At 32.4% G+C, this 27660-nt stretch overlaps 1 protein-coding gene across 2 annotated transcripts; it reads left to right on the forward strand.

Moving 5' to 3' along the window:
* Positions 1 to 1017: 1017 nt before the first annotated feature.
* On the forward strand, positions 1018 to 27460 carry LOC130657516 (uncharacterized). Of its 2 annotated transcripts, XM_057460505.1 has the most exons (16): positions 1018 to 1139; positions 1545 to 2237; positions 5096 to 5277; positions 14447 to 14665; positions 18670 to 19040; positions 19363 to 19444; positions 19902 to 20198; positions 20807 to 20880; positions 21307 to 21489; positions 22218 to 22394; positions 22572 to 22721; positions 23974 to 24054; positions 24496 to 24676; positions 24911 to 24971; positions 25835 to 25898; positions 26630 to 27460. In XM_057460505.1, exons 3-16 carry the CDS (start codon positions 5116 to 5118, stop codon positions 26664 to 26666), a joined length of 2139 nt encoding a protein of 712 aa, XP_057316488.1. In that variant the 5' UTR covers positions 1018 to 1139; positions 1545 to 2237; positions 5096 to 5115; the 3' UTR covers positions 26667 to 27460. The 2 variants fall into 2 exon arrangements, with proteins under 2 accessions (XP_057316488.1, XP_057316487.1); XM_057460504.1 differs by lacking the exons at positions 1018 to 1139; positions 1545 to 2237 and adding an exon at positions 4923 to 5022.
* Positions 27461 to 27660: the final 200 nt, after the last annotated feature.

A 27660-nucleotide genomic window follows, 5' to 3' on the forward strand; every position in this document is an offset into this window, starting at 1 on the left:
TTCCAAAGGCAAAAATTAGATCGCAAAGTGTTTTCTCTTAAAAATACTAATTTTTATCATTCGTGGAGAGTCTGTCTTTCGTAAGGCACCCTTTAAACATGAGAAATTTCTAACATGGACGGATGACTTGGTTGATGTTGGCAGTTTTTTTGATCTCGCATAGTACGTAGGGAGTAGTTTGATTTTAATGCAGCAAATCATTCTACTTAAGTTAAGAAATGAATTTGGAAGAAAGGATAACCGAATTAATATTTACGAATTCGTCTTATTTCCTCCAACTTAAACACCGCGTAACTAAACCAAGAACGTCCTGCGCAAACTTTCATTTCGCATTTTGCTTTAAATTTCTTTCTTTCTTTGTAAAAATTCTCTTTAGATAACACACAAAAAATTGAGGCGACTAATTTGCAATTATAGATCTGTTTTCAATAAAAATGTGCTTGTTCTTAAATTTTTAATCTGCACTTTGCATACTACTTTCTTCTAAGAATCACTTTTAAGGTGCTTTGACTTTCAGGGTGAGTCTTGTTCTTCCAGTGTTGTTCTTCTTACACGAATACCTTTGGCAAACCTCGTTCTTGGTTCTTAGACACATGCTTACATATTCGTTTAAAGACCGTTATTCCTTTAAATTTCACTTAAGCAATATTTTATCAGCTGGAAGAAGATAAGATTACGTAAAATAACATTTTGTAAGTGTAAGATTCGAATGGACCCATACTTCAATTTTAACTTGAAATTTACCGAGACTGTGTAACATAAAAGCGGATGTTCACGACTCGATTTTGTCAACTCTGCCGCCCTCGCATCCGACGCTTTGCTACCATTTTATCTATGATGTAATGTTATGGGCGTACTACGCTTTCTAAGTGACTTTTACCGAACTTATGTCAATCATAAGGCAGGATGACAATGGACGGATTCCGTACTCTACCATGATTGGCTTAATTTTAATCGTAACAGACAGATCTTGTGTAATCGAGCGTAAAGGAATTCAATATTGATGTTTTGCTTTAGGAAAAGTTATAAAAAAGTTGCATGTCCGATAAAGAAGTGTAAAGGTTCTTGTTGTTAAGTTATCGAAACAAACGAAACAAACAGAAGGCTAAATCATTTGGGAATTCGAAAGCAACTTGAATGTAAGCAACACTTTAATCGATTTGTTATACCACTTTGCATACAAATATATGTATTTTCATCACACGTACAAAGTTCGCTTATGTATTGTTTACCAGGATAAAACTATCGTTCTATTTCCAATATTTTACTGATACTTGTTTTACATAATTATTAATAATATTTTTAACACATAGTTAACACAAATTTATGCTTTGTTACTCAACTTAACCATATTTCGTTACACCTTTCCTGTTTAAAGGTTGTAAATTAACCATTTTTACCAGGTCTGTAGATTCCATGGAAAAAAAGTTACAATCTGGTCTGTAAATTAAAAAAATTGCATTTTCTTAACAATCTGATGCAAGGTCAACAGGCGCATATGCTTTGCAACATTTTCATGACCAGACCCTTCCTCTTTATTTTAGAAAACACCATGGTTAAGGGAGCCTTGTTGCTTTCTGTGGATGATTCAGTAGATGCAGACCTCATTTTACGATTGCGAAATAAAATGGAAGGAGCTTCTAACTTGGAAGTGTTTGAATTAGATGACGTTTCACATGAACACGAAGAACTGTCAAGTTACGCAGAAAAGTTCAAACAAATGATAAAAACTCGCATTAACAGGGTCTTCTTGATAAACTCTCCAAAGCTTCGTAATTTGGTCGAATGTAATAATTTCAACGTTGACAATACCAACTTAAGCACTGACCAAAAAGCTCAAGAGATTATCAGGGAGATGATCACACGAGAGAGAGTTAAGTCGGAAAAAGAAAGTAAGCTAGTACTATTGTCGCTATCAGAAAAACAAGAAGTACCTCACAGTTTGCAACAAATTAAACATGTCTGTGTTATTGATGGGAACGGAAGAATAGATTCAAAAATTATCGACGGTGTTGTCATTGGTTTGTGTCAAATGGAAATTCCGAGAGCAAGTAGTGAAAAGAAAAGTAGCGAAAAGAAAGAGAAAGATAGCGGCTGCATTGTGGCATGATACCCAAGGGAGACAAACTGAAGCCGAGGGTCGTGAATTTTAGAAGTAGTAAACAAAATATGGCTGCTGCTTTGCAGGCGTGACATGGACCTTAAATTGAGCGACTGTCCAGAGGCTAATAAATTTGGTGAATTTAATTTTATTTAAGATTAATTTAGATTTTATTTGTGGGTTTAGCATGATATTTTTTTATGTTTGTTACATGGATCTGTAAGTGAACGCTGGAATGATAAAAGTGTTAATTTAATTAAGGATCAGTACTTATTTAAGGATTTGGTAACCCTCTCTTCTCAGTATTTTCTCTCTAGGTTCCTATACATGTGTGTGCCAAGCAAAAATATTTGGACTCAAGGCAAAACATTTTAGTGTATACTTTTTTAAGCAAAACGGTTATCGTCAGGGCTTCAAATACGGATAGCTAAGGATATGAACGTATCTATTATTCTTGGATCTAGGTTAACAAGCCTTGCGTTTTTGATCATTTTTCAAGAAAAATAATGAGTTTAACTCTACTCTTTTGATTCTGGTATGTGTGTCACAGGATACATGTCCATTTTGTCACACAAAGGTATTGTTAGGACTTTATGAATTCAAATAAATTGGAAGGCATCAAAATGTACACTCAATAAAATATCCAACAAAGTTTCCACGATAAGTAACCCACAGGTAAAGATCTCTTTTAACTAAATCCTAGCATATTTTTTTCTGCCACGCAAATGCCAGAGTCAAAGGTTAATGATGAAAAGTAAACAAATAATGTCACACTGGAGTTCATCTATTAACGAATTTTAAAGCCACAATAGTGATAATTTGCTCAAAGTGAATATATATATATATATACCATATGGTTGCAAAGCTCCTACTAAAAATTGTGTCTTTATCCTCCAGTGAAAATATAAATATATATATTCATGGATCATCATTTAAAAATTTACGTAGTATGAATTTTTGAATGAATTTTCTCAAGGGGTTATTATTTCCTAATAATAAGAGGTTTAAATAATTAGAGGTTTAAATGTTCTGTGTTGTTTTATGTATAAACATTATATATAAAGAGAGCTGTTAACTATTATGCAAAGAAATTAGTTCACAATAAATCTTACTTTACTATAAATACAGGAATTTTATCAGAAATTTTTAGTTTTTTTATTCCTCCAATTTTTTGCTGGCTGCCAAGTTGATAATACCGATTTGCAATTAGCAAAATCAGCATTTTAACTTTTTGTATGGGTTATATACAGTACCGATCACGAGTAACTATACACGAGTATTAAACTACGAGTACGAGTAATTTCTCCTGTGTGTATTCCACGAGTACTCGAAGAGTATACTACGCGTACGATTACGTCAAAATACTCGCACATTTTTGCTACTGTACTCGCTATCATGCGCGAAAGGAAAACGGTAAAAGTAAACGATAAACTTTTGCAATATTTTCTAAAAATGTTTTTCGGTGTTTATGCTATTATTTTTTTTATTTTTTTTAATTAATTATGACGATGTTGAATTTCACATTGTCATATTTTTAAAACAAAGAACAAAGTTAGGGAAACTCCATTTTGACAATTTTCAAATAAAATACATCATGTCAAGGTTTAAACAGTTTTTAAAAGAAATCCTGCGATGTTTAAACAGTTTTCTAATGAAATATATATAGTAATATTATAGGCCATTTTGTTTTGTTTTTTTAAAGAACCCAATACTTATAACCTCACTGCACATGTGCTTTACTTTTTTCTCTCAATAACGATTTCCTCACTCTCTCTAAAACACGATTCTGGAGATTATTTTTCTTTTGTGTTGAATGTTATTGTAATCTATTTGTATCCTTGCAATCACATTGAGCATATTGAAATGATTTGCTTCTGGTAATAGAGCAGTAAGGCAGGTATCATTTTTAGGTGTTATTGACAGGTTAACAAGCTAATGCCCAGGAATAAATTGATAAATGCTGTTAAAAAACAGTTAAAAAATGTAACAATTTAGTTTAACAATATTTTTTTCTTTTTTATATTCGCAACTTTTAAACACCAAAAAAATGTGAATAAAAAAATTAAAATACAATTAATAAGACACATGAAACTTTCTCCTCCCAATTACTGCCACTCATTTTATTATTAACACTATGATTGGTAAGATAAGAATGGATAATAAAATCATAAAAACATGAGAAGAAATCTTCTGTACATTGTTGTTACAGACGATTTGTAATAATTCTATTTTTTGTTTCTTCTTACGCATCGTAAAGACGCAGATGCTTGACTGATGTTTCCCCGTTAATGAGAAATAAAAAATTTAAATGTAAAGTTATAAAAAAGCCATTACGGAAAAGTATACATTTTTATGTAAACTAATGTAAACTAAAAAGAATTTGCTGCAACATATAAAAAAATTAATGTAAAATAAAATGTTATTTCGACGTGAAACCAAGTAAAAGTTTTCACAATGTCTAAGGTAGCAGACAAATGTAAGCTATCGATAAAAATTATGCCACAACGAATTCTCGTTTTTTATTTTCTACTTGAACACGTACTCACAAATCATTCACTTATTGTACTCGCATTCGCAAGAGGCTGTACTCGAGGGTACGGAGTAGTATACTTGCTGATTACTCGTACTCGTCTTCACTGTACTCTTCATTTAATGTACCCGTACTCGTATACTTGTGTATAGTTACTCACGATCGACACTGTATAATATCATTATATTTACCATTTGTGTATGCGACAGGTATTGTTGGAATGCTAATCTTGTTTTGGAGTTACCGAAAATGTTTTTCTTATTGGATGTTTATGTATATTACTAATTATTATTTATCAATTTATCAGAGTCCTAAAACTGAAGCAGCTTAAGTTCTATTTCCTCAAAAATATTTCATTTATATGTATCCAAACCCAGACTTTCATGGGAAGGTAAGAATAAAAGTTTCTGCAGCAAATACACAAGAAAGCATACTATTCTGCTCTAATTTTAAGCATTTTATAGGCTAGCCAGTTTTCGAGGTCATGGTAACAACTTATGGTGCAATTAAAAACGAAGATGGAAATAAAGGAACTGGGAGTCATTTAAATACTGTTTCTTTGAATATGAATCAGCTTGTGGCATCTATTGATCCTAAAAATCCATTTTCTGAAGATTTTCAAGGTGATTCTGATTTCTGGGAGAAGGTAAGCTCTTTATTTAAAATATTCGACATCAGGTATTTTTTCTTGTTATTTTTAAAAATTTATTTGATTTTTATAAATCTATTTTTAAAATTGAGAAGACGACACAAATTTAAAAATACACATGTTTTAAATCGCTACCACACTGGCACCAATGCTATTTAGGCAGACTGTTTAGAGAGACCTGTTTTATTTATATTATATTGCAAACACATGCTAAAATAAATCTTCTTCACATTCTCATTTGTTTTTTTAAAATAGAATAGTATTTAGTAAAAAAATTTTCAGAACTTTATTTGGTAAAAATGTGTGCAAAATAGCAAAAAAACAAACAGACCCCTTGTTACAATTATCACAAAGAAAAGATAAGTTGAAGGGCCGATTAATACCGCAAACAAAATGGTCGCAGTGAAAACAACATAGTACAATGCAGCATCTTCAATCTTTTTCAAAAATATTTGACTTGCAGTAGGTGTGTGATGATTCGCACGTGTCAATCAAGTAACGCGCAAAGGATGTTACATGTGCAATACGTGCTCTAAGATTAATTTTTGTTGCGCATTCATTTTGCGGTAGAAAAGTGGGGGACTTTTAAAAATCGTGAACGCCAAACACAATGATTGAGCATCTATATATAGCGATTCTCTCAATCTTAACTTCCTTTTCTACTTTTCTTCCTTGTGAATTAAAAAAATTCTTTAACCACGTGGCTTAAATAAAACTTCCAAATTCATTCAGCTACATTTAAAAATAATTGTACAGAAAAAAAATTATACCGCACGTGGTTTTTGTTTTTAAAATTGTTTGAATAAAAATAACACTTGCGGCATAAAGAAGAAAATCAATTAAATTTGCACCTGCTATGGTTTCCAATTGTTTTGTCAAATGAAGAAATCATCTACAATTAAATCTATGATAAAATGTCTGTTCTACCTGTAAGTGCCTTTTTTCAGACTTGCTTTATCCGTGCTCCCTCGACATTCACCTTCGCATTAGTTAAGAACCACATTTTAAGAACCACTGGATTTCTTGTGTAAGACCTGGTTACCAACGACGAAGGGGCCAGGCAAAAGAGATTAATATCTACGTATGGTCAGGTTGACCAGGATGGCTATGAATAGGCTTGCTCGTGGATTAAAAGGACCAGGGCTATTCAATAATTCTAAGGCCTAAAAGTTTCTGACCAAGGATCACTTCCAATAATAAAGGAGGCTTTTGTGACATTTTCAATTTCTGACTTTAAAATAGGCTGGAAGTGACAATTTTTGACTTACCAAACTTTGGTTGGTGTTAACTTAGGACACGTCCTTTAGCTATAAAGGTACTGTTCGATTAAAAATCAACTAAAATTTTGACAAAAAATTCTTATTTGGAACTTTCTTTCTATAAAATAATTAAATAATTATTTGTTTTCTTTCCTAACACCAACTGAACAATATCTCATTCTTGTTTACAAAAAAAGCATGCGGTCTCTCGCTTCGATTGTTTATATGGATGGCGGATGATAGGCACTAAAGCGAGGCTGAAATAATATGTGTGTGACGTATTTACCTGGAGCGCGCCGAACTGACCAAAATAGATAAAACGTGGGCCAGGGCTGATATTTTATTATATATGTTTAAAAATTTTGGTAATTTTACCCCCTGAATTGTGAAAGACCGCTTTTTATGAATTATTCATATGGAATTAAAAAATCGAAGGCGAGAGATGTGTCTAGACCTTAAGGTAAACACACACTGTGCTAATTCTGTACGAACCTAAGTAAGAAGCTTTCGCTAATAAAACTTGAAGTTCAATATGACTTTAGCCTTAGGGCTGCATAGTTGTTTCAGCTACTCTAAAGACAACCAATCAATAATTAAAAATTAGTTTCCTCTTCACTAGATGTCCCGCCACAGAGAGATTAGACTCAGATCGCACATTCAGTAAGGTTGAGAGGCAGAATAATGTTGTGGTGCGCTGTTGTGAATTGCACTAACAACAGTCGAAAAAAACAGGATAAAATTTTTTTTTCGCTGCTCAAGGATCCAAAAAAAATCTTCCGTATAAGGAAAAACCAAAAGTCAGAGAAATATCTGAACGGAGGAAAGAAAAGGATGTTAAGGAGGTGAGTTGGGGCTGGTAACTAGGTGGTCGTTCGAAACTCTCTGTCATGGAGTGCCACCAAAGATGTTCACAGCGTACTCTTCAATAAAACCACCGCTCGGAATTCTTCGTGTTCCGTAATACATTTTTTTATCTGAAAAATATTACAATATTACTCAATCACACTCGCATCTAAGAATTACTCATGAAGGAGTAGAAACTTTTATACCATGTAATTGAAAATATTTAATAGAGTCCAGTCTTTTTCAGGAGAGGCGTGCGATCGCACGTGCACGCCTTGGCACACGCCTAAATCGTTTCAGGCGTGTGATTAATCGCACGCCTGAAAAATAAATATTGAGTTTTCAAAATCAACCTATAAAATCCATTTTGTAGCGTGCGATGGCAGCCCTCGAAATAATTTTTGGACAGTCGTCAGACAAAACGTCCGATAGATTTCCGTATTGGTCGGACACTTTTAGATCTCAGAAATTATTGAATAGTCCTGGTCCTATTAATGCACGAGCAAGCCTATTCATAGCCAACCTGACCATCCTAGCTAATTCCTGACTTAGTTAAAAGAACTACGTACACATAAATCTCTTTTGCCTGGCCCCTTCGTTGTTGGTTACCAGGTCTTACACAAGAAATCCAGCCATGCGGTTCTTAACTAATGCGGAGGTGAACGCAGAAGGAGCACAGATGAAGCAAGTCTGCAAAACTGCATTTACAGGCGGAATAGACATTTTATCATGGATTTAATTGTAGATAATTTCTTCATTTGACAAAATAATTGGAAACCATAGCAGGTCCGAATTAAATGGATTTTTTCTTTATGCCTGTAAAACCAAAACCCACGGGCGGTATAAATTTTTTTCTGTAAAAATTTTGTTAAAGTGTAGCTGAACTTTTTGAATGAATTTTGAAGTTTTATTTAAGCCACGTGGATAAAGATTTTTTTTAATTTGAAAACAAAGCATATTTTTGCCTATTTGCTTGTGAAAAAATAAACAATAAATATAAAAATGACAGTATAGTCATGCATACTATTTCGGACATGTAGAAAAGGAAGTTAAGATTGAGAGAGTCGCTATACCAGTAGACGCTCGATCATCGTGTTTGGGGTTCACGATTTAAAACGTCTCCCACTTTTCTACCGCAAAATGAATGCGCAACAAAAATAACCTCGTAGCCCGTATGGCAGGCGTAACATTCTTTGCACGTGCGTTTTACATCGCACGCGTTACTTAATTTACACGTGCGAATCATCGCACACCTACTCAAATATTCCTGAAAAAGACTGAGAGTCTGTCTCGTGACAGCAAAAACATTCTACACTTCAGAGGGCATCCTCTAACATTTAGGAGTAGGAGCAACAAGGTTTCCAATGTTATGTTCGTCTACGTCTTGAAAAGTCGGAACTAGCTCATCATTCGCTGTTCTTTCCGGCTCGAATTGAAATCCTAGAACCTGCGAATTATTTTCATTCACTGCTATCTTCATGAAGAACTTTTTTAAACAAAGGAAAAAAATTATAAATAAACATTTAGTCGTTCGATGCGCAAGTCGGGGGGGGGGGGGGGTATGCCTAATAAGAAGCCAGGTAACTACGTCACAAGCAAAAATGTGCTGAATAATGAATTGACCCAGTCCTTTTGCCGCGTTCGAAAGTTCGTGAAGATGGTAGGCTAGTGCAGCAAGATCAAAACAAACAAACAATGGTGCTAAGTATTGGATAAATCTTTGTTGTTTAAGAGTGCAATCTTCGTTATTTTTGATACTTAATAAAACAAAAGAAAAGATATTGTTTTTTAATCGGACAGTACCTATAAGGCTGTGAGGGAACAATAAAAATTGACTTCCTCTACTTCATTTTATGCATAGATAATGCAATTGACTTTTTTTTACTTACTTTTGGATTTGATGTACCATATAGCTGTACTATGATGGGCATTTTGTTACTTTATTTTTTTGGGGAAAAATGCTGTCATTTTATCCTGAAAGGAATAAAGTGAATAGTGAGTGATCATTTTTGACTTACCTTTCAGGTTATATGTGCCAAAATATGACTTACTTTTTACTTTCTATTTTCCATAGCAGACAAAATACTTGATAGGTTGGTTATATTTTTTCTCGCACACTTCTTACTTTGTCTATGGTCACAATGTTTTAAAGATACAGGTGACTTTATTTGACTTAATGTTATTATTTTTGTGGAACATTTTTTGATAATTTTAAACATTTTTAGTGATAAATCAGTGCTAGAACCTTTAATTATTAGTTATAAAAATAATTTTTTATGACAAAATGCATGTGTCATTTATTGACTTACTCTGTGTTTATTTATGATAAGTGACCATGATATGACTTACTATTTCATATATCATACTATAAGTTAACTTTGAAATGGATCTACTCAGTTTTGTTAACCAAGCAGACTATCATACAGTAATGTTGCAATGACAGAATTTATGTTAAAAGTTAACTTAACTTGAAATTTGAAGTCATTGCATTGCTAGAAATAGAATTTTCTGTATTCTAACATTTTATAAATAGAATGTTTAGGTTGTTTGATACAAAAGCTGCTAGAAAATTTGTTTTGAAAATTTTTTTTGGGGGGGATTGAATTTTAGGCTTAGTGGGTCATAGAAACTGACCAAAAGTAAGTCAAGTAAAGGCACTTTATTATATTTTTTTGTTTCTTAAACTATATTTTAGGTTTAGGTTCCCATGAATAATTTCAAGAATAACTTAATTTGAATATTTTTGACTTACTTTTACCATACCTAGTTATTTTCTGTGGTAAGTCAAAAAATAGCACCTCCATTACAACTTTTAAACTTCTCAATCAATTTATATAGGCTACTTCTATCTGTGATAAAAATTTTAAACTTTAATAACCAAGTAAGTCAATTCTATGCACATTTTCAATTTTTTGGCCTTTTTTAAGAAAAAAAAATGTTACACTATTTTTGGAACTGATCCAAGACGGAAATCTTTCGGACGTTTTGTCCGACGAAAGTTCGAAACGAGCTACGGACATGTCCGACCAAACTGGAGATGAGGCGGACATTTTGTCTGACGAGTCTTCAAAAATTATTTCGAGGGCTGCCATTGGACGTTACAAAATAGATTGATTTTAAAAACTTGATATTTATTTTTCAGGCGTGCAATTAATCACACACCTGAAATGATTCAGGCGTATGTGCCAAGGTGTGCGATTACACGCCTCTCCTGAAAAAGACTGCATCTTTCTTCGTTCTGTGTTCTAATGTATAATCCTTTAATGTATATATTTGCTATAATAATGTAACTTCCTATAATGAAGCAATGTGCTTTGCTAATATATTTAACACTTTTACACCCCCCTACAGAAGTTCTTAAAAGTAAATTAAAAATTAAAAAAAAAATTGCACATGTAGTTCTCTAATATGGATTCACGGGTGTGATTTGTAGCTTGTTTATTGTTTTATGCCCTGTACAATACTGTGAAAAGGTTTGTTGACATCGTGGTTTGTGTTTTTCTTTAGCACAAACCACGATAGCCCACGATGCATATTTTGTTTAACAATCCTGGACTTTACGGCCATGTTTTGTGGACTACACAAACAAAAATTAAATATTACACCATGGCATCCATGATAGATCACTTCTATGGTAGAACAACAAAGATTGTATTATAGTTTATCAATTAAATTTAAAACCAACGGGAAAAAATAAATTAACATTTGTTGTTTAATTCGCTGTCATAAAGCTAGCTAATTGAATTTAATCTTTCATGAATCAAACAGCGTCAAAAAGGTATTAGGCGACTTCAACTTAATTACTTGTTCTACAAGCGAAGTCGATAGTATTTTATGGTCAGTCAATCAACAAAAATAAAAAAAAAAGAATGTATATATGGTCAGAACAACAAGAAAAAAATAACACTAGAGGAGGGTGTTTCGAAATGCATATTTTTGATTTATTTTCATCACGCATGCAATTAATATTTTTTTGTAGCAAAGAGAAAGTAATAATAATTTGTCTTCTTAAAAAAAATGTAACTAGCTGTTAAACTGAAAAGATAAGAACACTTGCATGCCCAAAAACTTGTTTCGAAAGTTATACAGCAAGAATTATTCTTGTGTTGTTTTGCAAGTTATACTGCAAGAGTTATTCTTGTGCTGTTTTTAAAGTTATACAGAATGTATATATACTTGTGTTGTTTTAACAGTTATATATACAGCAAGCTGTATACTTGCGCTGTTTCGAAATATATTCTGCAAGTTATTCTTCTCCCACTTACGATATCAAAAAAAAAGTTATTTTAATAAAAAATTTTAGCGTTCTTTTTTATTGTTTTTGACAAAATATATTTACAAATTATAGTTTAGTTGACAATACAAGTCTTTTTCAGCATTAAAATTATATATTCAAAATTCATAAAAAAGAAGGGTGTTACGAAGCGTATTCTACCTTGTTTTTATTATTTTTCCTGATATTATCGACTAAAATTCTTGCAGCATAGCATAATTTTAACATATATAATAATCATAGCGAAGGAGGGTGTTACAACAATAATAATCTATCTTGTTTTTCACCTGTATTAATTTTAGCGAAAGTAGCTAATTGTTGTTATAAATCACTTAAAATTTCAATTTTGTTTAACCTGCACTAATTATGGTTACACTAATTTAACTTTCCTGGACAAAATGACATTTCATAAAAAATACAATCGCATCCATAACCAAAAAGTATACATCAAGCAAATGCTAAAACTATGCTGTGCTAAAATCGATAAAACCTGAAACAAACAAATTAACTTTAATGATAAAATTATACTGGCTATAGAAATCGTGGAGCTCGCAAAAAAGATTGTGGGACACACAATCCTACGTGGAGATAACAATGTTAGCGTAGTGACCAAGATAGAATATTTGAATGTTTGTCATGTATGTAAAGACCACGATTTTATCATTGTTTGTGTGCACCACGCTCTTTACGCAAACGCAATGTTAACAAACCTTTTCACAGTACTGTACCAATACATTCGTAATTGCCGTATCTTATGTTAAAAAGTTGTAAGATGTTTAATATTTCATGAAAATTTGCCTAATAAATTCCATATGGAATTTAAATTTATTGACTGCTCTGCTACGATGGCTCATTTTCTCCTCAAATGTAAAAGCATCTTCTATAATTCACACGGTTCTCTTCTGTATTTTCACACTTCTCTTCTGTATTCTCACACTTCTCTTCTGTACTTTAACACTTCTACTACTTAATATTTTATTCTAATACTTTCTCTTTACATCTGAAATTAAAATCTGTCTTGTGAATGTGATTAATTTACCAACAGCTTTATATTGCAGCAGATCCTAGTGCATGTGCATTTGCATGAATAAGTAATATGATGGTTAAGTTCAGCTCAGCAGCAAAGTAGCTAATTTTATTTATCAATAGACTTTTATATAATTTAAAAAATGACTGTCCAGATTTCTCAAAATCATGGTAGAGTCTACCAAGCAACTACATGTTTTTTTTAACGATATGCTTTATAAGAATATCAAGCAGGGATTTGAGGTTAAAAACAATAGATCTTTTGTTTAGAACAGGTAAGAATAAAGACCACCACCCCGGATGAATTTATTACTTTTATCAAAAAAAGTTTTTATTAAAAAAGATAAGGAATGTCTTGATAAACCAAATACCACAATGTATTTTTATCTCGGTTTATATATACTTAGAATTTTGGAGAGTTATTAATTACTCAGAACACTTGAATTTTTTTCAAGGCTGGAAAATGGGATGTCATTTATTCAGCAAGTGAGTCATAATCCATCCAAATTAATATTCTGGATCAGAACTGAATCTTTTCTTTTAAATTTTATTGGAAATATTGTAAACTTGGAATGGAAGAGAAATAAGAGAAGTTTTTTGACTAAGAGGAGAAGTGTTATATTAAGAAGAGAAGTGAGCCATAGGGGCTATCATACTCTACCTAATTCTCATTACATCTCTTACAATAACATGAAGCTTTCGTCTGTCTGTCTGTCTGTCTGTCTGTCTGTCTGTCTGTCTGTCTGTCTGTCTGTCTGTCTGTCTGTCTGTCTGTCTGTCTGTCTGTCTGTCTGTCTGTCTGTCTGTCTGTCTGTCTGTCTGTCTGTCTGTCTGTCTGTCTGTCTGTCTGTCTGTCTGTCTGTCTGTCTGTCTGTCTGTCTGTCTGTCTGTCTGTCTGTCTGTCTGTCTGTCTGTCTGTCTGTCTGTCTGTCTGTCTGTCTGTCTGTCTGTCTGTCTGTCTGTCTGTCTGTCTGTCTGTCTGTCTGTCTGTCTGTCTGTCTGTCTGCCTGCCTGCCTGCCTGCCTGCCTGCCTGCCTGCCTGCCTGCCTGCCTGCCTGTCTGTCTGTCTGTGACTTTTGCAAAGTCGATTATTTTTCATAATTTTCTTCAACAAATCTATAATACATCACCTATTTACTAAACTTTGACAATATTGATGTCGAATGAAAGTCTCTATAAAATTTTTGTTCTGTCTGTCTCTGCTCAAAATAGTACCTCAAGTAGCAGACACACAAAAGGATGGGCGACCCCGTGGATTTCACGGACCAGTGACTAGTTTCTATATATAAACCTAAATTCTCACTCAAGAAATATTCTGTGTTGCTGGACATGAGCATGTTTTGTTGTATATTTTCTATTGTATGTAAAAATAAAATGCAGATATTACTTAAATTCCTTGTAAAACAAGGTTACTACCATGTGGCAATGCAATGGGGGTGAGCCCAGTTTAACTTTTTACTTTCTTTTCCTAACTTGTAGCTTAGCTTAAATTTTTAATTTCTGAAAAATTCTCTTTGGAAAATATTCCAAAGTATTGCAATGGCAATCAATTTTTGAGTTAAGTGAAATTTTATTATTAGCTAAAATGCTGACGTCAGCAATGTTTTGTCTAACTTGTTTTACTTATAAGATATGGGCAACACTTGTGGTGTCTATAAACAATAAGTTTAATTCGGGGGATAAAATCACCAGCATTGGGGACCACCTCTGTCAGTAGGAATGGGTTAAGAGATTGTATAGATTTAGTTTTTATGCTTTGTTTTAGGTAAGCTCTTGTTTTTACCGAGAACAGTCAAAGAAAAGAAGTATTACATGGCTTGAAGTAGAAACCAGGCTGAGACTGGAAAGAATACAGAATCGTTATGAAGGCACTGATCCTAAAAAAGACACACTTTTTTGGCTAATCACAACTGTTTACGATTCTTTTGAATCGTTTGTTATTCAGAATAAACAGGCAGAATTGTTAAATGCATTCTTGAAACAGGTATATTATGTTACAAAATGTCTAAAATTAGTAACCATGTGCATAGGGTAATTTCAAATGTATGTGATCATAATTTGTTTAGGTTTCTATGCATAGGTTTTTTTACATTATTTGTTAATTCATGTTAAAGAGTTGAAGTTCACAATAATTTTTGTTGTAATTGTTACATTATTTTACAAATTAGGTGAAGGCAACATAATTATAGTTGTTGTATGAGTCAGAACAACATTGTTTTTTCGAAACACTAAAATTTTTTTAATCAAAAAAACTGCCACCCAGCAATTTTGATTTGTAGAGTACGTTTCATGAAAGTTTCAAAATTTAATCAACAGTTTCAAAAAAACGCAAAATACAGCTGTTGTTGCAAAAGCTTGCAAGAAAAAACTGTAAACTTGCTTTCTATATTATATTTGTCACCGACAAGCCCTCTTTTCCATGAAACCTTTATTGATGTGTAGATTATATATTTACCTGTTCAGTTATGCCACGACGAGTTGACCTTTTGGGAAATTGTTATTAGTAATTTCTTAAATAGAATCAGCAAACGCGTCAGTCTTAATTAAATGGTGGATGAATTTTTTACTTATACATTGTTTTTTAAGCTATTTTTATAATATTGCAGAATTTTAAACCAATCAGGTATTTTTTTAACTTTTTTTACAAAAAAATTGCCACAAACCTTATGGCGTTAGGCACCAATGATGAGTTCTTACCCCAAGTGTTTTTATTGACATACTTTAAAGAGAACCCAAGGTATAAAATAATGTTGGACTTATATTATAGAGCTTAAAAAGTTAGCTAAAAAGTCTTTTTAAATTTTTTAAAAAGCTCTTTTCATTCTCAAGATATTCACATTTAAAGAATTTCAGATTTAATTATGCTGCATGAATTATTATGTCATATTTCAGTAATAGCAAATTTTGACATTTTCTTTCATTAGTAATTTTGGACTTGTTAAGGGGTGTGCATTCAAACTTTCTTAAAGGCATAGATATTATGAAGGTTAATTGATTAACATTAATTTTTTATTCTAAAATGACACTCGTCCTAACCTCATAAATTTTTTGCTGACGACCCAATAAGTTAGGCTCTGCATGTCGGTTTACAATCAAATTTGGTGAGTAAACATACAGGACCTATAAAATTTTATTGAATCTCTTTAACCCTATTCGGTCTGGGGGGGGGGGGGAGGGGGGGGGCGGATTCCGCCCCCCCCTGACGGTTTTTTTTTAATAACTCCTGATTGCTTTCTTATATGGCTATGATACTTACTGAGTTTCAACATTTATCTATTAGACACCTGCATGCTAAATTTTTAGGTCCCATACCTTTCAGAGGCTTTGATATTTGCCATTACTCGAAACTGCCCCTAAAATCTCTATAAAATCCTTATAATGGGGAAAATATAATAAATCCTGTTAGGATTATCCTTAGAACTTGAAACTTGCAACACAACTTTGTTTCATCAAGAAGAATCATTTTAAAAATTCCCTCTAGAACAAAAGTAATTATATTTTAAGCAGATAGTGGCATTTTTAACAATTTTCAAGCTTCTGATGACGTCACAGAAAATGTGCTGACGTAAGCAAATATTTATTGCCGCCATTTTGTTCCTTTTATGACGTACTATAAGTGTGCCAAGTTTGATTCAATTTGAACAATCCTATGAAAAGTTATTAAGGGGGGGGCGAAATCCGCCCCCCCCCCCCCCGTCATAGTATGTTCGAAAAACCTCGGACCTAGGGTTAAAGGATGGTTTATAACTCGATTTTTCAATTTTTTTCTCAATGACAGTTCCTGCTGGTGGCATACTTGCGCCCCTTGCAAAGTTATTCTTGTTAGACCCAGTCTTTTTGTTTTTACGTGATCTGTTGAAAAAGAAGTATTTTGCTAGGAAAAAAGATTTTTAAAAACATATCAAAAAATAATTAAGTTTGGTTCTCCTTTTGATCTTTAAAGCTTTCTTCTATTATCTTCTATTATAATAATAAGAATACACAGGCCAGTTGTTATTTTAACATGTGCATAAACTACAAATCAACCCTGAGTACAGCCCCTGATGGCCCTAATAATATTTAAGGAAAAAATCATGCTGATGTCAACAACAATCAAAATTGTTCTAGGCCACTTCAAACAAATGTAGTCAAATCATTTGATTTCGATGAAATTCTAACATGTGCAATAATATTTTTTTCTCGTTCTATGGACATCAATTGAGTGGTTGATGTTGATTAATTTCAAAAATAGGATTGATTTCTACTTTTTATTAATAGATTTAACTTTAACCAAAGTATGGTCTCGTCTTCATATTTCTAAAATAAATTAAAACACTAGTACAACTATTCAGTACTCCAAGTGAAAAGCATAGAAACAGATTAACAGAGATTCTGAAGACATTTTTGCTTCAAAGATAAATCAATAGATAAAAATAACAAAAGAAAACTATAGGCTTACGAATAGAGAATTTTCCTAATCTCTATAAAAATACAAAGATTGTGACCGTCTGTCTGTGACAGGCATAGTGTATGTGTTCTTTGAAATCGATGAAATTTTCTTCGATGTTGTCAGAAAATGTCCAATTTGCCAGAAATAACACGGCAGGTTTACATCACATGATCAAATGACACAACTTTAAAAACACACACAAAGAAAAGAATGGTCCCTTTGTCTTGAAAAAGGTGCAAAAAGTGAAAAAGTAAAAAACATATCTGAAAAATATGCAAAAGTCCAAGTGAAGAATGGTTAGATTTTAAAGTGGATAGAAATTCGGAAAAAGTAAGTTTTTATGTCCCTAGAGCTGCCTGTTTCTTTTTAATGTAGCACACCTAAAATTGTCAAGAAGAATCACATTTTTAGACAGCCATTTTAAGCCTTAATTTCTTAAAGTTTTATATTTTACCACGTTTTTAATACGATAATAAAAAAGCAAGCATATTTGTTTACATTTTTTGCATAAATAATGTGTCCCCTGGTGGGTAACTAAATGTATCCCAAAATTCAAAATGCTACACTAAGCTGTTTAGCTTGCTACTAAACAAATTTGCTTGCAGAACAGAAAATTTTAGTTTAACTTACTGCAAATATCATATTTTTACATTACTATTGTTTCTTTTTATGTGTATTTTACTAAGCATAAATAGCTATCTAGCTATTTACGTCTCTCCAGTTTGACTATATTTAAGTGGGTGCCTTAGCTACTGTAGCTAGTTCAAGGTTTAAGCTTCATAGCTAGCTCATAGCTAACGTTTTTTCCCTCTTTTTTAGCTGTTCATAGCTATATACCTTGTCGAACTTGGGGATTTTATCTAAGCACAAATTATGATTTATAAGCTGCAAAATCTTTTAAAGAGTTATTGAACTTTTTGATAGTGTAAGGACATTTTTATGCCTATAGAGTGTAATTTTTCTCACGTTTTCTGTAAACTTTACAAGGGGTCACATGCAATATAACAAGAGGAACATTATTTGTATAATTTAAAATGTGTGTGTTAATTGGAGGTAGGAGCCAGCATGTAAATTGCATTGTTAAACAGTTAATTTTTACATTTTGTGTATATGTATGGTATGGAACGACACAATCACTTAATAAGCTGTATATATTTGAGATGTGTTACTTCTGTTGGTGTTATTATCGGTGTTGTAACTGTCGATGTATGTTGTGACGTTCAGTGTTGTTATAGTTGGTTTTGTGACTGACAGTGTTGTGACTATGGGTGTTGTAACTTTTTATCAACTACATTCACCTTGCAAGCTGTTGCTTTTTTTTTGTTTTTTTTTTGTTTTTTTGTGTAAGGTTGAGATGAGAGGATTGAATGTGATTTGACACATTTTGTGTATATTTTGTTAACTTTTTTGGTAAAGGGCAGTATTCAATATACTGAAATATTTGCTGATGTCATCAAAATCAATGAACATAGCATTTCTATTGTTCTTCTACCTATATGGAGGTTTCTATGGGCCTTATTGACTAGTTATATACATAAACCTTTATTTATTCTGTATAGCTATCTGCCTTTGTCAAAATCTTATTAAAGGAGGATTACCAAGGATATCCTCTATTTCCACTTAATGAAAATGACAGAGACCTTGATGATGGCGATGATAATAATGAGCGAACTGATGATGATAGAAAATATGCTTTCATGGTGCGCCTTCCTTCAGATCTTACTGGGAAAGTTCGAACAAGTGTATTGCATATTGCTGCTTCTAAGAACCTCTGTGAAATTGCATCATTTTTCTTAAAATTATATCCGAAATCTATATATCGTAAAGATGTACCTGAAACTGGACGGAAAAGAATGGCAGTTGAATATGCTATGGATCATCAAAAAGATGAAGTTTGTTGTATAATTATGAAGGCAATGGTAAATGAAAGGTAGAAACACTTTTCTTATGAAAACGCTTAAATTTTAGCTGAGGCTGAATGTGCTTGTATATTCTATACTTTCTCAATCTCCAATGTTCTAATTGTATTACTAGAAAAGTATGATCAGTGGCTGGTAATGTGTTCTCCATTTTTTGCAAAATCTTAAACTTAACTTTCTTAAAGTTTTGGTTGTTGTCATAAAGAGAACTGTGTGTACCAGTACGTTATAAACCACATGCAAATTCATACTTTTAATAAGTAATTTCAAAATTGTTTTCCTTCTTCTCGTACAAGTTTTGTTTTGAGAAAGAAATGGATCAATTGTTTTCAGAGTGCGCAATCTTTTCATTGGTAATCATGGAAGTCCATCAAGATATAAATTTGGAGATATAATCACTGATTCAAGTATGAAGGTATATATAAGATGTATTTATTGATTGTGCATGTTTGCAATGGAAGGCTTTGATGTCCCCTGTTGTTACACATATTCACTTATACTAATTGAAATTGACTGATTATGGTTATTGCTCAAGATCCTATTCCCTTTAAAGATACAGCATTGTCAGTCATTGAACTTTTTATTAACAATGAATGTTGCCTGTCTGTCGGCCAAAACCCGGTCAAACTTTTGAATTAAAGTGACACATAAGGTTGATTTTTGTTAACTTAGCGACGTACGAATTCCCGTGGATTTTCTACGTGCTGATGACTACAGTTACTAAAAAATAAGATGCAAATTGAAATGTGAATTTTTTTAAAAAAATATTTTACATTCATGTCATATGCATCTGTATTTTAGGCTAGCATGTGTTTTGCTTCTGGGAAATTAATATGATTAAAACAAAACGGTTTAATACTGTATATTTTTAGAAAACTGTTTTATGTGTGTTGGATTCGTGTGTCAACCCAAACTTTCCATATCATTGGGAAGACCCAACCAAAAAGGAAGAACGAGAAGAAAGAGGTGAGGAAGCGTGGATTAATATTCCTGGCGTTCCCTTGCGATACAATTTCTTCTTCGAAATACTTGATGGAGATGAAAACGGACGCCCTGCCAGAATCTTCACAGAAGGTAATAAAATTGGAGTTAAGAATGAGTATTTTAAACATCGAACACCATCTCCATTGCAAGTCATTGCAAATAATGCTGACAACAAAAACCTTCAGGTTAGTGTTATAAATGCAAAACAAATTGTCATTTAAAGTTGTAAAAGTACTAGATTCTTGGTTGTTCTATATTAATGCGTGCGGAAAGGAATTCTCCTGGATTTTGCGAATTTCATCCATATTCGTGTAAATTTTGGATGCGCAAGAATTCTTAGAAAAGGTCAATTTGGTCAGACCTAAAATAAGTCTTTAAAAATTACTAAAAATGACTTATTTGCTTTAATTAATTTCGCGAAGCTTTTAAAAAAACAACAGGATTTTTTTTGGTTTTTTTTATAGTTTTTTTCAGTGAATTTTTTTTTTGTAGTTGATTAAAATAATAACGAGCATCTGCGTGGAATGAGTTAGTTCAATTAAAGGCTACACAATGAAATGGCAAAAAAACTTAAAATAGTTCAATTACGTACAAAAATCTCATATCTCGACATAACCGATTTGCGAAATTAAGCTAAACTTTGTGAAGTTCATTTCTTTCTTACCTCACGAAATTATTGTTATTTCTGTCCAAATTCTTTGAATTTGTTGATCCCAACAAATTCTGTGATTCCTTTTGTATCAACGAAAGTGTAATAAGTAATTTCTATTGAAAACTTGTTATGTTTTCCTAGGATCCAATTAAACACATGGCCGTGAGACAGCTAGTTCGTCATAAGTGGGAGAAGTATGGAAAACGCTTAATCATGTTAGTATCTTGTCATTACTAATTGTTTGCTTGTTATATAATTTCTAGTAAGTAAGGTGTCGCTCGATGAAACTCAGTTTTCAATTTATGTGATAAAAAAAGCAATGCCACTTGCACCCCATCATTTTAACTCACTGTTAGTTATTCAGCTTCGATCTTGCTATGCCAATTTGACTGATTATGCGTCTAAACATTTTATAACATTTTTGATTGCTAATGAATTTCCACACGTGCAAGTGGTTGGAAGTGACAAACATCTTAATAGAAAAGTTAATTTGTATATTGTGTGATGGCTTGCTCTAGAAAAGCAATACAAAAATCTGAATACTTTTCTTAGTGCTGGTGTTATCCAAAATGGACTAACCTTGTACCTGCATGTTATATCATTTTTATTCCTTCGTATTTAGTAATTTTTCGTTTCTTTAGGAAAAACTTTGGTTTTTATCTGTTGTTTTTGGTTTTGATGTCATGTGCTTTACTACTTGGTGCAGAATCAAAGGATCCACTGAAATATCCTCAGGCTGTCGATAAGTTTCGGTTTTTTTGTGAGATTGGAACATTACTCTTCACAGCTTTCTACATTTTCTCTGAAGTGGATCAGTGTTTAAAGTGAGTTCAAATTTAAACTTTTACACTACTATAAACACATGAAATTCTCCAACTCTTTTAAATCTTGCACATTTCCATAAGTTTTTATTTTATTTTCCCTGCAATTAAATTTTTGTGAAACAGTTTCTAAAACAAAGCATTAATTTTAGTTCTAATGAACTTTATAATAATTTAATAATTTAATAATTTTAGTCCTAATGAACTTTATAATAATTTAATAATTTAATAATTTTAGTCCTAATGAACTTCGCAAACTTTGCTAAAAAAGGAAATTGATGATATTTTGTCTCAATGTAACACTTTTCCTCACTTTTTTTGCAAGAAACGTATAAAATAAAGACTGCTAAAGTTGGAATTCACTGATATATTAAGGGCCAGAATAACTCAAAAGAAGAAAAGATAGTTACAGGAAATAATTTCGCAAAATTGACAAACATTTGTGAATATTAATTGACTTAGGGTAATTAAAATAACGATAGATTGCAAAAATCTCACAACAAGTAATAACTTGTTGTACAAGTTTGTTTATTTTCTGTATCCAAAACTTTTTAAAACCAAGCATCTAGTGTTCAAGCTGAAAATAGAAGGCTTTCACTGCGACCATGAAGGTCCTGTAACTGGTTTTCAGGTAGCTGTATAAAATCAAAAATTTGTAGACATCATTTCCATGTTCATAACACTAAAAAAGTGGAAGACGGTAACGGTAACGGTAACAAATTTCTGTTTAGAGAGTTTGAAATATACATCAAAGATTGGTACAATTTTTTTGATGTTTTTGGCCTGGTATCGATAGTTGCGTTGATACCATGCCGTTTGTCGAGTGCTCTCACTGTTACACGTGGTTTTGCAACAGCTGCGTTTTTCATCAACTTTATTCGAGTGTTTAAATATTTCCCAGCATTCAAGTAAGTGTATAATATCAACTTTAAATAAAATCTTATAATACCCTTTTATCCTTCAGGTGTGTTTTACTTATTTGTCCGATGAGCCCGGTGAATCTTTCTCTGCTCACAATGGTTGAATAGAGCTCATCTAGAACCTAAGTGGCGCTTTCTAAACTTTTAAAATTTTGTTACTTTTAGAGAATATGGCATTTACGCCAAAACTTTTGCTACAATTTTCTACACTGATATACGAAAGTTTGCGGTGGTATTTTCCGTCGTGTTGGTGGCGTTTGCTGGCAGCGTTTTCATCGCTTTGGCAGCTTCGAATGCATTTGACGATAACTTTAAGTAAGTTTGTTTATGGAAACGTTTTGTAGCAAAACTACTTTCTCCTGGCTTGGTATGATGTAGAGAATACTTTTTAGTGGTTTAGGTTAGGTTGTTATTTAAGCATGCCATCCTAATACAATAATAACCGATTATTACCGATTACCGATGATTAGGTCGGTGCAATGACTGATGGTACTTTGGTACAGCACGGGATAATCGGTTGTTATTGTATTTGTTAACCATCTAAGTTGATAATAAAAAATAAAACTTTTGATTTAGTGTTCTTATATTAATATGATTTACTAGCACTACTTCTTTCGTTAACACATTCGAGGTGAAAATTCGAAACAGTCCTGTCTAAAAACTGAAACATTCTATGCAAAAATCAAAAGTCCCTATAGAATAAATCCTTGTAAACAAAACATTATGATGTTCGAATCTTACAGAACAATGTGAAAAGTTAACTAGCTAACCAAGAATAAGATAGGCTTCAACGATTTTGTATTGCCTATATAACCAAAAAGCCAAAGGAGCTAGTTAACTGGCTATGTTTAAGAAGCATCCAGACAGAATGTTAAGAATCTGGTTATTTTAACAGTAAAACTTGACATTGTTGTTTCTATGCTATGAAAATTTTTTCATCGATAAATGTTTTGTAGGAGTTAGATATATAATCTTTCCAATGCTTCCTAAAACTTGTTTTTCGTGCTTGTTTACATTTAGGCTACCATTTTTCTTGACGACAGGCAATACCGCTCCATATCGGCCCGTCGTCAAGAGCGCTTAACCAACCAGAATGCCTAAAAACTCGTATCGCCCGCTTGCAAAATTCAGACGGTTAAAAAAATTAAAGAATAAATATAGTTATTCCAGGACTGCGTTTTGTTAATTTTTCCCCCTTTTAATTTTCTTGTGAAGTAGCTGGGTCACATTAATAATACAATTGACTTACCCAAAATTTTGTCACTTTTTTGTCTTGATTAAATTTCTGGAAAATCGATAAAATCCATAACAGATAGCAATACATATACATTTTCCCTTTTATGTAAACTGAAATTATCTAACCCTGATGGCATTTGTTCTTAATGTACTAATGATAAAACATAAGATAAAACGCTTAGCTACTCAATTGAAAAGTAAGCAAAAGAAATTAAGACTGATCTTGGGAAAGTTTTACCTTCTTAACCTTTTACTAAATCAGTTTGTTCCCTGAGTTTAATGTATGTCTTGTAGTGTCTAGATTATTCTTTTTCCATTTATATGCTTCTAGAAATTTCTGGTCAGTATTACTACAAGAGTTACGGGCACTTGCAGAAGGAAAAGAATTCGCTGACAGTTACTCACCCTACAAGTAAGTGACACCGTCGGGATTTTTCAGGAAAAGACTATCTAATAATACAGTCATACGAAATCGAAAAAAAAAAATCCATTAATGTGTTTGGGAAGAGCGCGGTTGTATACCATATACTGGGTTTATATATTGACTACCTGGACCAATAAAGGGAATGTTCATTAAGTAGCATAAAGTTATTTTCTTGCCCCGTGCGCTGAAGTGGATTGGTCTGTAGTTTCGCAGTGTTAGTTATTGCATCTTTTGCATTCTGTTTATCTTGTGCATTCTGTCTACGTATCTTCAAAAATGTTGAAGTGTTTGTTGTATTTTGCCATGTGATGCTTTTTTGTGATTTACAGAACGACTTATTTTTGCGAATATTTAAATGTTGGTAGAGGTCCAGGGATCAAACTCGATTTGATTTTGTGAGAATTTTCAAAACACACATTTGTATTTCAGTTGGGCTCTCACAGTGTTTGTCCTGATGAATATGTTCGCAATTATCGTTGTTTTGGTGAACATTCTGATTGGTCAGTTGAGTTTCCGTTACGAATCTGCTATGAACGATGCTACGCTGCAATTTGATATTGATAAAGCAAAAATGGTGACAAGCTTAGAAAGAAGTTGGTTTAAAACTTGGGTAAGTGTTTTTGTTTTCGTTTGTATTCACCAAAGTAAGTAAAGCTTCAAAATGCAACGTAGCTACATTAAATTGTGATTCCTTTGCCAATTATAACTTTGTCAATATAACTTTCTCTGAATCTAATCCTCTTATTAATAGCCTGTTATCTTCAATCCGGTGTAGTTTTAATTTAATGAATTATAAAAAGCTAACATGATTTACGAGTAATGCACGTGAAATCTTTATCTTTAGAACGATAGGATTAAACATTATGTGGATGGAGTGTATGTCAGTGACCAGGAAATGATTGCAGGTAAATTGTCAAAACTTGCTACACATTTATTGTTACTATGGTATTGACTACCTAGTCTCTTTCTTGAGGTAACGATCCAGACACATTTAAGTATGTTCATTGTTTCTTAATTTTTTTTTTTTTTTAATTCATTATCGGATATAAAAGCGAATTAAATTGTCTATAAGATAATATAAATATAAATTTAATATTTTTTTCTAGGTACGTTCTTGTTTTTTACTAAAAAGTTTCAGATCCAGACATTTTATTGACAAAAAAAATGTAGATTTATGGCTAACTGGAAAAAATAAATTTCATATTTCTATTGTCTTATAGACAATTTAATTTACCAATAAATAACTTTTTAAAAAACCCAGAAGTTTTGTTAGTAATGAATATACTGAATATGTGTCTTAATTATTACAGTATCTTCAATCTGCAAAAAAATCTGCAAAGTTTCAGTAAAAAGACTTGTTTTGTTTGCTTGACTGTTAAAAGAAGTGTAAAGGACAGTGCGGTTGAAAATAGTGCGTAAATTACTTCTAATTTTAAGAATAATTTAATGTTTTTACAACTCAGAAATTACTTTTAATTTATATTAGTTTCTGCAACCCTACTCAGGTTATGGGGGGAGAAGGTCACAAAGACCCTACTTTTGTGTTTTTAGTCCGAACCTCACTAAATTCACTTCATGATCACAGCCTTTTATGAAAGGCGGTAGAAGTGAAAAAACGTGTAGTTTTGTTGTTATTACCTACCACTAAGTGATCCTTTATGTATTAATTCTTTAACGCCATTTTTAATTCTGCGCCCACGCCTGATAGAGTTTTAAAATTTCCACGTAAATAAGTTGTTGCGTAAGTGTAATTTTTTATTTTTTAAAGATTTGCTGGAGGACTGGAACCGATTACAATCAGCGGAGGGCAAAAACACAGAACAGGCTATCAGGTACTTGTTTAACATATATGACAAGTTGAATCGATTGATCCAACGTGCGAATGACGTTAAAGTTTTACCACAAGTCTTTCAACTGTGGTATTAACTTTAATCGGAGGGACAACTGCACGAATTTCGGGCTTTTTCACTAAACGTTTTCTCGTAAAACTTTTCGAAATTACTATTTGGAAAAGTTTAACTGTTGTCAACATTGTCGATTCCCAAAAGTTTATTCACTTAAGGTTTCAAGAGAAATAGTTTTATACTTTTAAAATCCAATGTTTAACATTTGAATCGCTAAATTAATGTCGCTTCAAACTTAAAAAAGTTAATTCAATAACGACAGTGTCAGAAAAAGGCTTTTTCACCTTTTTTATCATTAACAATATCCGCCACTTTATCTGTAAAATTAAATCACAAATCGCGAAAGTTTATTAATCAAAAACTTCGGCCTAATTTTAACTAGGCCAATACAAGTACAAAATTGTTGAACCAAAAACCATTACAAACTTGTTAAGCATTGCAAAAAAACATTCATATTCCATAATTACGTTCTTTTTTATAATAATATCAAAATTCTAACTGGGCTAGTCTTTATTTTTATCCCTTTATCGTTCTGAACACCTATTGCTTTCAACTGAAATCTCGTGATATTCATTTAAAGAATATTCTTATAAAAAAAACGTGTAGTGTGTTTACATATTTGTTGTCGCATAGTAAAAAAATGTATTTTAATTTTCTAGGAAAATGGTTGAAAAGAGGATCTTAAAGAGAGATTAATTAGATGCTTGGTGATTTTTTGTATTATATATTGTAAATATACACGGCTCAATTTCATCACGAGAAGGGGATTGCGGGGATCAAAAATGTGTCAACTTTATTTGCATTTCTTTTTAGGGTGTCCACTTTGCCAGAAAGTGTAGGAATTTTAAAAATATAAGCAAAATGTCATAAGATTGTCAGGAAAGTTTGGTCTTTATGAATGTCTGAAAAAGGTCATCAATTTCAGTAGTATTGGATCCCTGTGAAACAGTTGGAAAGTGAAGAAAAATGTTAGGAATGTCACGAAAATAAAAAGTTATTATTAAGTGGACTTAATAATAAGATTTTTTTTACTATTATTATTATGTCTGATTTGTAGATTTTTAATTTTTTGTATCATAAGCTTTTCTATTAGTCATTTTGTAAGCTAGATAATTTTAAGATTTTTTGTATTTAAATATGTGCAATAGTGGAGAAAAACATGAACTTTTTACCTGGTGGAAAACACATGAACTTTTTACCTGGTGGAAAACACGTGAAAAACACGTGATCTTTTTACCTGGTGGAAAACACACGAACTTTTTACCTGGTGGAAAACACGTGGAAAACACGTGAACTTTTTACCTGGTCGAAAACACATGATCTTTTTACCTGGTGGAAAACACATGAAATTTTTACCTGGTGGAAAACACGTGATCTTTTTACCTGGTGGAAAACACGTGATCTTTTTACCTGGTGGAAAACACATGATCTTTTTACCTGGTGGAAAACACATGATCTTTTTACCTGGTGGAAAACACATGATCTTTTTACCTGGTGGAAAACACGTGATCTTTTTACCTGGTGGAAAACACGTGATCTTTTTACCTGGTGGAAAACACATGATCTTTTTACCTGGTGGAAAACACATGAAATTTTTACCTGGTGGAAAACACGTGATCTTTTTACCTGGTGGAAAACACGTGATCTTTTTACCTGGTGGAAAACACATGATCTTTTTACCTGGTGGAAA

This window comes from Hydractinia symbiolongicarpus, chromosome 9 (assembly GCF_029227915.1).
Source record: "Hydractinia symbiolongicarpus strain clone_291-10 chromosome 9, HSymV2.1, whole genome shotgun sequence".
In the NCBI taxonomy this organism is placed as follows: domain Eukaryota; kingdom Metazoa; phylum Cnidaria; class Hydrozoa; order Anthoathecata; family Hydractiniidae; genus Hydractinia; species Hydractinia symbiolongicarpus.

Coding starts and splice junctions, on each gene's coding strand:
- LOC130657516 (XM_057460505.1), top strand. CDS start 5,116: ATGGTAACAACTTATGGTGCAATTAAAAACGAAGATGGAAATAAAGGA. Junction 21,490..22,217: donor GAAGTGGATCAGTGTTTAAA/GTGAGTTCAAAT, acceptor ATTTCTGTTTAG/AGAGTTTGAAATATACATCA. Junction 24,055..24,495: donor GACAGTTACTCACCCTACAA/GTAAGTGACACC, acceptor TTTGTATTTCAG/TTGGGCTCTCACAGTGTTTG.